Consider the following 13,353-nt stretch of genomic DNA (forward strand, 5'->3'; position numbering starts at 1 on the left):
ATTAATTAATTAATTAATTAATTATTTATTTATTTATTGTCAACTTTTCGTTTTCACCTTTTTTTCCTGTTACGTCCGTAGATCCATGGTTACATCATGACCTTCACATGCCCACAGCTTACACGTGCCTTTTATCACGCCTGTTCAAAAAACATACAAATAACCGCTTCCTTTTTCAAATTTTTCAAATTCTCTTATTGCATTACACCAATTTTATTACATAACCCCATACACACATTAAAACTTAATCGTAACGCGCATTTTATTAGTTTAAAATCTGTTAAAGTGCTTGATTTGAGTCAGGCGGCGCTTGGGTCGGCTCTCCGCGGGGTCCTCGGGCGGTGCGTGGTGCAACATGTGTTTTTAGATCGTTCCAGAAGCGCAGTTCCTTTCCCATCCGCGGCCGCTGACACGAGCCACTCAGACCCCGAACCGCGGCTACACTCTCGGCTCTCAGCCCGCTACCCCCGCACCGTTCCGGGAACACCATCGCCTGCCCGACCGCCTCGCATTTTAACGCCGTTTTGTGCGGATTTTCCCCACGTTTAGTGACTTCTGCGTCCTGCCCGATCCGCGTCACCACCATGCTGAGCGCAGCCAGATCCGTGTCAAGGACTCTCCCCACGGTCAACTCCGTCCGAAGCGTGTCCTCCCTCGTCAAGAAGGTGAGCACTCGTCTTTCCGTGGTCCCAAATCGGTTTAAGCTATGCGCAAAAGCGAAACCGCGCTTTTTTATGCGCATTATACCGATTTGGCTAGCTTAGCATGTCACCTCTTAAGCCAAGGCCACCGGTTACATGACTGCTACCGGCGCCTCATGTCACGTCTGAAATCTTCTGAAAAACTGGTCTTATCATAGCAAAAAAGTAGTTGTTTTAGTCCAAAATAAAACATTTGATCGGATTTGTAGTGTCTGATGTGAACTGTAGTTTTAAAATCCGTCATGTCCCTTAAAAAACAGGTAAAAGTGCAAACTATTGGGCCTGCGAATCATTAAATTTACTTACAGACTTGATATTTTGCATTTTTGTACCTAAGCCCCCCTAAATTAAGCTTTTTTAATTGTCCAAAAGTTTTTAATACATGTTTGCTGCGTGGTTTGTATGATTTATATTCTGTTTTTCTTTTTTCATTTGTGTTTCTGGTCATATAGGTTTTATTACAGCCATATGACACAAATACAGCAGCAGATTGTGACATAATAAAAAAAAAAAGATGTGTAACACTTGGTTATGGGGTAATGGCAAAATTAAGAAGAAAAATCCAGGCTTGAACAAATGTACTAAAATTTAACACACCTCTTCTTATTGACATTAAGGCTTTACACTTTTGTTGATTGAGTTTTTGGGATGAAGAAGTGGTCCTTAGTGAAATGACCTTCAGTCCGTGTCCCCACCCCCTTCATGCTGCAACGTTGCACATGTGGACCAGTCTAAATGAAGTTAAGAGACTCAGGCCAGAGCCAGCAACAGAACAAATGTGTGGATTAATCTTTTTTTTAAATTTATATTCATGTAGGAGTGCGAACATCCTCCCGTATTTCTTCTCCAAAACGCCTGTACTGCAATTCTGCTGTCTTTAAACCAAATGAATAAATAGGTTAAAGTGTCCACAACAGGTTAGACTGGTCATTTTGGGATTTTGGGTTTGCAAATCATTGTTAAACCTCTTCTTGTTTAAAATGGCACAGTCTTTATTGACATTAGGGCTAGTAATTCGTGTAGTTGTATTGATATATTTTACTAATAGATGCTTGCTGTGCTGAGCAAATTACTAAATTATTGACATGTGTCTGTGGTTAGTCACGTGATGTCTTCAATGTGAACTGTTGAGCATTTGTTGATGGAGTTTTTGGGATGAAGTAGTTGTCCTCAATGAAACGACCTTCATGCTGTAATGTTGCTCAGTCAAAATGCATTGACCCTGACTTTTCATTAAAATTTGAACATATTCTTTTTGGTAAAAAAAAAAAAAAAGGCAATTAACTTTATTATTATTATATTTGGCAAGTTTTATATTCACAAATGTAAATTCTCTTATCTCTTTGTTTTTTCCTGTTCTAATTAAACAATTAGAATTCTACATAGTCCAATGAGATTCACTTGGTCTTCCAATATTTTATGTTATTAGGTTATTTTTTCAGACCAAGAGTTTGTTTTCATACCTGACAGTTTTGACTGCTCACTAGCGCTCTTCTTCAGAGTCATGTGATGTTGCTGTGATGTGTCGCTCTGCTGATGTAAAGACATTTTGGCCATGTTTTCCTACTGGTGGAGGCAGGATGACAGTGCCATCTGCAGTCCCACTTCCTCAGGACAGTATCCCAGGTGTGTGAGTAAAAAACCAATAGGAACACAGCGCCAAATTGACCAGACACGTCACAGCAACATCACGTGACCACTCTGAGAAAGACCACGAGTGAGCAGTCGAAACTGTCAGGTATGAAAACAAACCCTTGGTCTGAAAAAAGAACCGAATAACATAGAATTCTACCTATCCACTATTTCAGGGCAAGTTTATTTGTATAGCACAATTCGTACACAAAGTAATTCAAAGTGCTTTACAGAATAAGAAATACATTAAAATCATAATAAAAACAAAACATAAATAATCATGAAGATTAAAATTAAAAAAGAGAGACATAGTAGTGTAGTAGTAGTAGTGTCAAGTAGTGTAAACAAACAAAAAAAAACCCACATTGACATGAAAGTTATATATCTGTTAGTATCTTAGTCCAATGTGGCACTGTTTAAGGTTTTTTTTTATGTATGCCTCCCCCTGGCATTCCATTTGTCATGTCATGTATTCTGAGTATTGCCATTCGTCATAATAATAATAATAATTAAAACAAATGTACAGTCAAAAAGCAGTTAAGAGTGCTCTGAAAGTGATTACTACTCACTGGTTACAAAGAAATAGCCGAACTATAGACGAATGGAAAAATCTGATTAAGAAAACCAAAGAAATGAAACAAATCACATTTAAAATTAAAGGTCTTTGGGGCAACTAATCAATCAGTCATTGTGGGATAAATGGGAGAATTATTAAACTCAAGAAAAAATGTAAGACACACCTGTCAAATACTGCTGAATAGTAAGTCTACTGCCAAATAACAGCAAAGTGGAGCCCTTTTTTCAGTGTCAATTAAATTATTTTTTAAATTTTTATTTGATTTTAGGTTTATTTTAATAGTTTTTCGTATTTTTAATTTTGGAATTTTTTGTTTTTTATTTGCAGTTTTATTTTGTGTAGTCTCTTTATTTTTATTATTTATTTATTTTTTTTTATTTTGTAATTATGATTTACACTGGGTTACCTTAAGAAAATAAAAAAGAAAATTACTATACTGCAACACTACTGTCCTTAACCTATTTATTCATATGGTATTAAAGTGAATACAACAGGTTAGACTGCTCATTTTACTAAATTATTAAAGTTAAGATTTTGACAAAAAAAACAGTTTAGACATGTTTTAGTTTTAAAATTTTACTTCAGAATAGGAAAAAAAGATGAAAAAACAGCTTGCTCCTTTTGCCACTGAGCTCCTGTTGGACTTACAGTAGCCGTAACGCTCCGACAGTCCATCAGGCTTTGCGGCTTCGTAGTTTACCAAAGTCGTACTAAAACATTTTGACAGATTTTTTGAGCGTCATGTACCACATAAAATCGGTTCAAGGTCAGTAAGCGCAACCAGAATTAATACAGAATTAAGGCGCAACAGATTATAAGACGCACTGTTGATTTTTGAGGAAATTTAAGGATTTGAAGTGCGCCTTATAGTTGGAAAAATACTGTAATTTTAAGTTTTTAATCATGATTTCAATTTGAATTATGCTCAGAATCTGAATGATGTTTCCATAAGTATGCTGGGAAACTAAAAAACATCTCAGTGGAATTATCCTGGTTAAATAAAGGTCAATAAATAAGTAAAAAAGTGCTTTATGCTGTATTTAATTAAAGCTCTGTGTAAGTGATACTCACTCATGGCCTTACTTTGTTGTTGACCTTGTCGTGTTGTGTTCTAGGCCTGTTGGAGCAGCTTCCATCCAGATGCATCCAGAGTTCTGTCCAGAAGAGACTATGCGTGAGTATCCTGAACTATAAACCAAATAAGTCCAGGAATCAGATGGTCGTTTATTAAAGTTACAAGAGCGGCACTAACTGAACACCACACTCAAGGCTTTAAATCTTTAGTAGTCGACATGTCTGTGTTTATTTCAGTCATGATTGGGACTATACACTCAGTAGCTCAGTTGGTAGAGTCTTTGTCCACTGATCCGTAGGGCTGGGTGTCATTAAGAAGTTGCCGATACAATACATACCTCGATACACAGGCCACTATACGATACATATCTCGATACAGTGCACTTTCGATTCGATATATTTCAAATCTGTACAATACAGTTCAATAAAAAATAAAGGCTAAATCATGGCTGTGATACTAAAAGCCTTTGTTAAACCACTTCTTGTGCAAAGTTCATCTGAAACACAAACATTTTAATCCTCAAAATAGTGTCAAAATGTCAAATGTGTTGCATAAATGAGCTTCCTTTCACTCTACAAGCAGCAAAACTGTAGCTCTGTAACAAAATAATTTATTAAAACACACCTAAATATACTCTTGGTGATATATCGATACAGTAGCCCATGATATCGATACTGTATCATCACATTAAACGATACGATATATCAATATTCCGATATTTTTGCACACCCCTACTGATCCGAAGGTTTGAGGTTTGAATCCCGCTTTCGACATAATCATTGTTGTCCTTGGGCAAGACACTTAACCTACCTCTCCTCCAGTGTGACTGAATGAATCTGTGAATAATTGTTATAATTGAAGATGGGAAAGTGCTGTATTAAAGTGTGACCTTTTTTTAAAGTTACAAGTGCAGTCCTGACTGGCCACCACACTTAAAGCTGCTGCACGTCCACATGCCAGTGCTTATTTGAATCATAATTAGAGCTGGGTGTGATTCAGAAGTTACCGATATGATACATATCTCGATACAGTGAGCTTACAGTTCGATACGATATATTTTAAATTGATTTTGTACGGTTCAATAAAAAATAAAGGCTAAATCAGGGGTGTCAAACATATGGCCTGGGGGCCGGATCCGGCCCTCCAAGACCTTTAATATGGCCCTCGGCTGATTTTCTACTAAAATATTTTAATTATATTTTCTATTAAAATATTGGTAATTTTCTGCAGTGCTGAGCATAGCAGCATCTCCAGTGTCTCTGTACGTGGCCCCTCCCACCAGAGCAGCACAAATGAAGATTTGTCTCTTTCCAAACGCTCTTAAAGGACGATCGTTTTGACTGTTGACCGTGACACCCTCATCAGAAAAATGTCCAACATGAGAAAAGTGGAGCCGAGTGCAGGATTTTACAAGAAAAATTGACTTATTCCTATTTACATACAAGTTCATGTTAAAACTTTGTGTTGAAATTGCATTTTTCTTAAAGTTTCAGGTTGTTCATAATATTATAATATTTTGTAAAAGAAAGAGTTCATCAATTAAAAAAGATTTCTGTCATAGATTTGCGTTTCTCTGCACAAATATTTGAACTTATTGCTGTTTTTGGGGAATGAGTTTCTGATCCGGCCCCTTAGGGATTAAAGTAGGTTGGAGACGGCCCCCGGACCAAAATGAGTTTGACACTCCTGGGCTAAATCATGGCTGTGATACTAAGTCTTTTTAAAACCAAACCAATGAAACACAAACTATTTAATCATCCAAACTGTGAAAATGTCAAATGTGTCGCATAAACAAGTTTCCTTTCACTAAACAAACAAAACTGTAGCGCTTTAAGAAAATAATTTAGTAAAATATACCAAAAAAATCCTCTTGGCTATGATGTATCGATACAACAGCCCACGATATCGATACTGTACTGTCACATTAAATGATACGATATGCCCTGGGGCAAACGTCACATTCACACATGGGTGCCTAAGGACACAACACGCACTGATCTCAGCAGGAATTGATCTTCCAAACTCAGTTTATAAACGACACCACAACAAGGACAGACTTACTATAAAATTGCTTTCATCAGTAGTAAATCCTGTGAAGCTAAGAATAATTTTGGTTTGGTTTGGCGTTTTGTTTGTGTACATATTAAATGACCCTGTGCGGTTGTGTGTGTGTTGCAGGTCAGAGGCCATCCGCGGCTCGGTCATCGGCATTGACCTGGGCACCACCAACTCCTGTGTGGCCGTCATGGAGGGCAAACAGGCCAAGGTCAGTGACGCTGACGTGAACTCAGCCCCGTGTGCTGCCAGAGTGAAGCTGTCGTTGCTCTGTGATTTGCCGCAGAATGTGACCAAGTAAAATAGGTTCATGAGTCTCACCGTTGATTCGTTTAACTCTTTCCCCCCTGGACGCCGACTAGGAACAACCCATACATATGTTACTAGTTCTACCCATAGAGCATAACTGCATAAAAGAAAACAGACTTCCACGAGTGATTATAAATGATTTTTACACTCATGAACTTAATTGTAACACAGACATATTTGTATCTCTGGAAACCTTAGACTCTGAACTCTTCATTTCTGGATGTTTAAATGTGAATTCAACTCATTTATAGGTTTATAACAGCTCACTGAAAATGAGAGTTCACCTGGTCAGGTGCAAACTCGAAAACAAAAAACTACATTCAGCATTTGATATCTGCATGTTCTGAGTACTATATTCATAAAAAAAATAAAAAATATACTTTGTCAAAGTATTTAAACAGATTTCATATCACCAGATACAGTATAGCCAAGTGTGCACCTGTTTTTACCTGTTGTTCACCTGTGTGGAGCTAATTCATTTTTTTCCTTTTAACTTATTCAACTCATTTAGCTTATTCAACTTATTCATTTATTTTCAGCTTATTATAATATAATAATATATAATAATAAAAACTCTTCCCCGTCAGTTTGTGTCCAGTATTTGTCATCTTGGTCACTTTCTCGTGTGCAGAGTTCCGCATAAGCGTTTTTTTCTGTCGCGATTCTGTTATACATCGCATCTTGGAAAAAAAAGACTGAAATATTTTAAAGGACTCGCCTGGGCAACATCCAGATTTCAGGGCAATTTTGGTTCATAATCGAGTATAAAGCTCAGATAGTTTGTTCGGATATCGCAGGACTCCACACAGACACATCAGCTGCATTCTCACCTTCTCCCCGAAAAGTCCGTCGCTGTCGTGGTTTTCCACTTTATAATCAACTTCATCATCATCACTTTGAAATCTATAAAAGTCACTTTCTCTAAACTTATCCATAAAATACGTCCGCTCCTCATTATTTCTAAAACTGTGCAGTGCCGTGATCTTTCCATTGCACGTGTTTCATGTTGTGTTTTTTTTCCGGAAGCTACCATCATCACTCTTTCGATTAACTTCGGAAAAAATCGGCGAAACCATATCCTTGAATCCTATTGGTCAGTCTAGTGTGGGTTGTAGTGGCCCCCACCGATCACAGCCTCTGTTTACATGTGAAAAACCGAGCCATTTCTAAAGGTCGTCAAATCACGTCTTTAGTGAAACGGCGGAGGTGTCAAAAGTCGTCATTAAGGGTTCAGGGGGGTCGTCAAATGTCGTCTTCATGGGGGAAACAGTTAAGAGAGGCCTGAACGTATTTGTGAGTCACTTGATGTGTTTAATGTGTAAAACCTGCTAACCCTGTAGTTTAGACTTTAGTTTATTACCTCTGTTGGGTGTTAATACTCCCAGGTGTAGCTAAATTGTGCACTGTGAACTGAATACTGATTTAAAAAATGGCAAATTGTATTAGGATACTTATCCAATACATCTGTTGTTCAAATAAGAGCAGCCAGAGCAAACGAGGCTAAATTAGGACTAAAACTATAATCATGGAAATGGAAAAGGGAGAACCCGTTTGCTGTGGATAGGCCTGTCATTATAGAAATTTTTGAAGTACAATACATTATTAAATCTATGGCTGTCTGACGGTTCGATTATGATTCTGAGGCACATATTATTGATTATCCGCTTAGTTTTTCTGCATTTTGCTATTGTATCAAATGAATGGCTACTTTTTACATGTGTAGAGCTGTAGGATGAAGAAATTACTTTTATTCAACACAATTGCTTTATTTAATTGGCCAAATTGCATTGTTTTTCTGTGACCAAGATTAGATTACCATATTTTTCAGACTATAAATTGCCCTGGAGTATAAGTCGCACTTTTAGGGGGAAATTTATTTGATAAAATCAGAAAACTGACATTTGATTTTGATAGTCAAGTTCTAGTAAAAACACTAGAAGAGAGAACAACAGACTGTTAACGTCACATATGAACAGTTCTTCAGATAAACTATAACAGAACAGAACAAGTTTAACAAACTCTCCAGATCAATAAATCCATTCAATTCTTCATCCTCGGTGTCACTTCTGAACAACTCGGCCTCGACCTCTGGAGGTAAACAGAGCGCCGCTTCCTCTTCTGTGTCGCTGTCGTTAAACTCGGCATCAGTTCCAGTTAGAATTATTCGGGTCTTTTTGAACCCCGACAGGATGGTTTCTGTGTCACTGAAGTCCAGGCTTTGTCGAAGCATCCAGTGACTTCAGGAAAGTTGCATGGTCCATTCTCCTGGTTGCTGTGTGTTCTCCATCCCCGCTTTTCCACCAGTCCCTCACAAGTCCAACCTTTCTTTCTGCTGCTTGATTACCATTTTCAGCTGAATATTTCACTACTTGCAGCAGGAAAGCGGCTTTTTCTGCAGGAGACATGCGCAGTAGAGTGAAGTGACAGTGGTACAGGAGTAACGGGAGCAGCAGATACTGAGACACAAGACTAGAGCCTCTCGCCGCTTCAGTGTGAAAATTTTAATAAGTCGCAGGAAACACCCAAACCATGAAAAAAAGTGACTTGTACTCCAAAAAAAAAACGGTAGTAGGAGGGAAATGTTATTGCCGTTATAACAAATGGCAAATCTGCTGTCTTTCTTTGGCTCCTCTGCAGACTTTATTAGAGAAACTACAGCGAGTTTAGAACAGTTTATCTGCTCTAATGCTGCTTTTTTTGAGCGCGCAACATGAAGAAGCTGTCTCTATCTCGAGCTCGGATAAACGTTCGCCCTGTGCGCTAACGGAGCGCCGCAGCTCAGGATGTTGCGTGTGAGCGTCTTTTCGATGAACGAAATACAGCCCCGGACAGATCCTTAACACCGAGACATTTCCGGGCGCTGTGAGGACAGGACGGCAGCGGCAGACGTCTGTTCAGTGCTCTGCTGCTGCTCTGGAGAGCGGAGGGAGGAGACGTGAGAGAGGGAAAATAAACAGACAGAGCGGAGGCTTCAGAATCGTTTTATTGGCATCGACGATCAAAGGGTCGACAATAATCATTCGGGGGACATGTTACGTAATCTTGAGAATCACAAACAAACATAACGGCTATTATTAAATCACAAGAATGTGCAGGGGGGGAGTGGGTGAGTTAAAATAACAGAATTCAGTGTTTCTCATAGATACTGTTCAGACTGATGGTACAAAAACTTTCTTTCATACAATTTATGACGTTTGAATGTCATTCATTGTCTGCATTTCATAATTCAACTGTCTTTTTGAACAGTGTAGTTACTTTTTATTTTTATTTATTATTTTATTTATTGATTTATTTCGGTCACAGGTATATTTTGACATTAATTCACAAACAGTCATATTTAACATACACAGACCGAAAAGGTGTCGGCTGAAGCTTAAGCTTATTATGCCTATCTTTTATTCCTTTGTCAGAGCGTCATCTTAACACCAGTTCATCTTCAAAAATACAGCAGGAGGAAACAAACTAATCAGTAACAGAACAACAAAGTCCGACAGCACAAACTAAGTCTCATATTTCATGTATCTGTCCAGAGTTAAACATTTAAACTTCTTTATAAAGTGAAAGACACTGGTGCACAATTTTAGGTTTTCTGTACAGTTGTTCCACAGCTCCAGCCCTTTAAAAGATTTACAAAATTTCATAATGTTTGTTCTTATTTTCTTTTTGATAAACATGGCTGTGCCTCTGAGCTCATATTGGCTCTTTTGGATTTTGAACATGTCCTGTAACGATTTTGACAGGAGATTGTTGTTTACTTTGAACATGATTTTCAGAGTATAAAGGTCGACTAAATCATAAAATTTCAGCATTTGAAGGTTTATAAATAATGCATTGGTTGGTTCGTTATAAGTTGATAATGTGATTGCTCTTATTGCCTTTTTTTGCAGGGTAAAGACTGGCTTTGTATTAGTCTTATATGTATTGCCCCAAATCTCGATACTGTAGGTTATGTTGGGCATTACCAGCGAGTTATATATAATAAAAAGACTGTTTTTATCTAGGGTATATCTATATTTATATATAATTACTATCACTTTGGATAATTTGTTTCTAATTGTATTAATGTGTGATTTCCAGTTTAAATTATGATCTGTAGTTACTCCTAAAAAATTATTTTGAAAGACTCTTTCTAGTGGTGTATTATTGAGCATAATTTGTACATGATTTTGTACTTTTCGCTTTGCAAATATCATAAATTTAGTTTTTTCTATGTTTAGTGATAATTTATTAATATCAAACCAGACTTTTATTTTCTGCAGCTCCCTCTCCACCATTTGAAAAAGCTGCCTTTGGTCTTCACCTGAGCAGTAGTATAGTGGTATCATCTGCGAAGAGGACGTAATTGAACATTTTTGATGCCGAACAATATGACAATATAAAGCACCAAAGTAAGATTTTGCAGTGCCAATGTGAAGACCATGTTTTTTTTTTTTTTAAGACTATGGGGGAGAATTTTAGACAATGTTTACATCTACACAGGTATTTTTAAAAAATTAGAGACATTTCCCTTCGTTTGTACCCATCTTTTACACTGCAGACGGCTAGGGATGTAACAATAACCGAGAAATCGTGATATTGTATCGTCAAAGTTCTCACAGTAATATCGTGGACCATCACAATATATCGAATTACAAGTCTCTTTGCTTAAATGACTAGTTATGGTGCGGCAATAGACAGAGGAAACTACATAGACCATGATCCTTTGCTCCATTTCAGTGCAGACAACAAGAAGAAATAACAGTTCTAAGCACTTTTAAGTCTTAGTTCTTTGGTTGAAGTTTTGTCAAGGCATTTTAAGAGGAAAGTCGCATATTCAGTTTTGTTAACCTCCACAAAATATCGCAATAAATATCGTACCTTGAGATGTATATCGAGAAAATATCATACCGGGAGATTTGGATATTGTTACATCCCTAATCGTGAGCCTCCCCACAATATCGCAATAAATATCGTACTGTGAGGTTCATACTGTGACGATATCGCATCGTGAGACTTTGATATCGTTACACCCCTACAAACGAGTTTTTAGAAAGATTTGTTTTCAGAGGCAGAGTGAAGATTCTGGAAAACTATAGCTTGGCGTTTGCTTGTAAAGTGAGATAACTGGAGTTTTAGGAGCTGATGCGCCAAAAGTGCGGCCAGTGTTTCCCTTTTGCTCTGATGATGATCATGGAGCATCAGAGCAGCAGTCGCATTTCTTCTGGTGAAACACTTTTCATGTTTTTCATTTGCACACACAGCTGATGTTTCATATCCACGACCAGAGACGAATGAGGCTCGGAGTTCAGCTATTTTGCCACTTCTTTAACAGATCTGTGGAGAGGCGAGTCTGCTCAGTAATGCACGTTTCTCAAGGTGTTTTTGAGTAAAACTTACAACTGTAATGAAATAAATGCTACAGGTTTGAATCTAATCCAGGTGCCGCCCATAGTCTTGGTGTAATTATGTCGCCGCTCGATGGTGTATTTATGCAGGTTGACTTAAACAAAAACTTTTTTGAAAACGATGCTGTGTGCACAATGTTATTCTGGAAAACAGAGGGAGGGAAATATTTGTTTCTCAACAAACCTGGCTCTGTGTAAACGTAGCCTTAGACTGTGGGAGGCCTCCATAGGCTCTCTGTAAACGGGAAACACTGGAATTTGTGAAAAATAATAAAAATTTGCTCTTAATTTGGCTATTGTTTTCTCTGGATTATTAACTATTTGCATCAGTCATAAAAAAACAAACAAAAAAAAAACAAACAGATTGGTTGATCTCTAAAAACGAAATAGTAATTATACTGAATTAATAATGCTATAACAATTCTAAATGTCATTTGACTGCAGGTGTTGGAGAACGCAGAGGGCGCCCGCACCACCCCGTCCGTGGTGGCCTTCACCGCAGAGGGAGAGCGTCTGGTGGGCATGCCCGCCAAGCGCCAGGCCGTCACCAACCCCCAGAACACACTGTACGCCACCAAGAGGCTGATCGGCCGCAGATACGACGACCCCGAGGTGCAGAAGGACCTGTGAGTAAAGCCCAGCGCACGCAAATCCATCATAATCAAAGAATATAAACATGTATGAGACTCTGCAGTGACACAGGGAAAAAAACATTGCACATTAGAGAATAAAAACACCATATTTAAGAAACTATAGGACATGAATTTGTTTTGACGTGTGAGCTCTCATTGTTTCCCATTGTCCCATATTTGCCATGTGTTTTTTTTTTACAGTGCATTTGACACATTATAATGTGATTATAACATGAAACAGGCTGATGTGGCTTTAGACAGTTCTGCTTTATATATTATAAAGTTGGATTTTTTTATGTAGAAGTTTTTATTTAAGTTACATGGTATTACCAACTGCTGTAAGTAATAACTATTTGGAAATTTTGGGTTGGATGTGCGCAGTGCAGTGCTTCATGGCTCCTTTTAGTGATGGGTACATGAGGCCTCAACGTGTGTAACACATTTCCAACACTGTGACACTGTTGGTGCGGTCTGTGGCGCCATCTGGTGGTTTAAAAATGAACTGCTCACTATGCAGAAGCATGGACACAGGGCAGGGCTCGTTCATTCAGACACGTGAACACTCATTTGTAATAGATGTGATCTGATATCCAACGAATGAAAGGCAAGTTTATTTGTACTGCACAATTCGTACACAAAGTAATTCAAAGTGCTTTACAGAATAAGAAAAACATTAAAATCACAATAAAAACAAATTAAAACATAAATAATCATCATAAAATTAAAGATTAAATAAAAAAAAAAAGAGAGAGACATTAATTACATAAACGAGAGAGGAGAGTGCAGAATGAAAACCTTTCAGTCATATGCACAGTTAAACAGAAGCGTTTGGAGCCTGGATTTAAACAGCGTCAAAGTAGAGGCCTGTCACATCTTCAGGAAGCCTATTCCAGGTTTTAGCTGCTTGAAACACCTGAAAGAACTGACCAAGAAGGTAATGCAGAAAATCAGAAAATCAAATTACAGCCTATTGTACAATAAAGGAAGC

At 37.8% G+C, this 13,353-nt stretch overlaps 1 protein-coding gene across 1 annotated transcript in view; it reads left to right on the plus strand.

The window, feature by feature from the left end:
• Positions 1–360: 360 nt before the first annotated feature.
• The window catches only part of hspa9 (heat shock protein 9), a 31,562-nt gene continuing 18,569 nt past the window's right edge, over positions 361–13,353 (plus strand). Inside the window, exons 1-4 of the mRNA XM_020929023.2 lie at positions 361–665; positions 4,026–4,084; positions 6,164–6,251; positions 12,178–12,359. Of these exons, the coding sequence (XP_020784682.1) occupies positions 585–665; positions 4,026–4,084; positions 6,164–6,251; positions 12,178–12,359 (410 nt within the window). The 5' untranslated portion in view covers positions 361–584. The remainder of the gene's footprint in view (positions 666–4,025; positions 4,085–6,163; positions 6,252–12,177; positions 12,360–13,353) is intronic.

This window comes from Boleophthalmus pectinirostris, unplaced genomic scaffold (genome assembly GCF_026225935.1).
Source record: "Boleophthalmus pectinirostris isolate CB_2022bp ecotype Guang Dong unplaced genomic scaffold, ASM2622593v1 HiC_scaffold_23, whole genome shotgun sequence".
NCBI classification, from domain to species: Eukaryota; Metazoa; Chordata; class Actinopteri; order Gobiiformes; family Gobiidae; genus Boleophthalmus; species Boleophthalmus pectinirostris.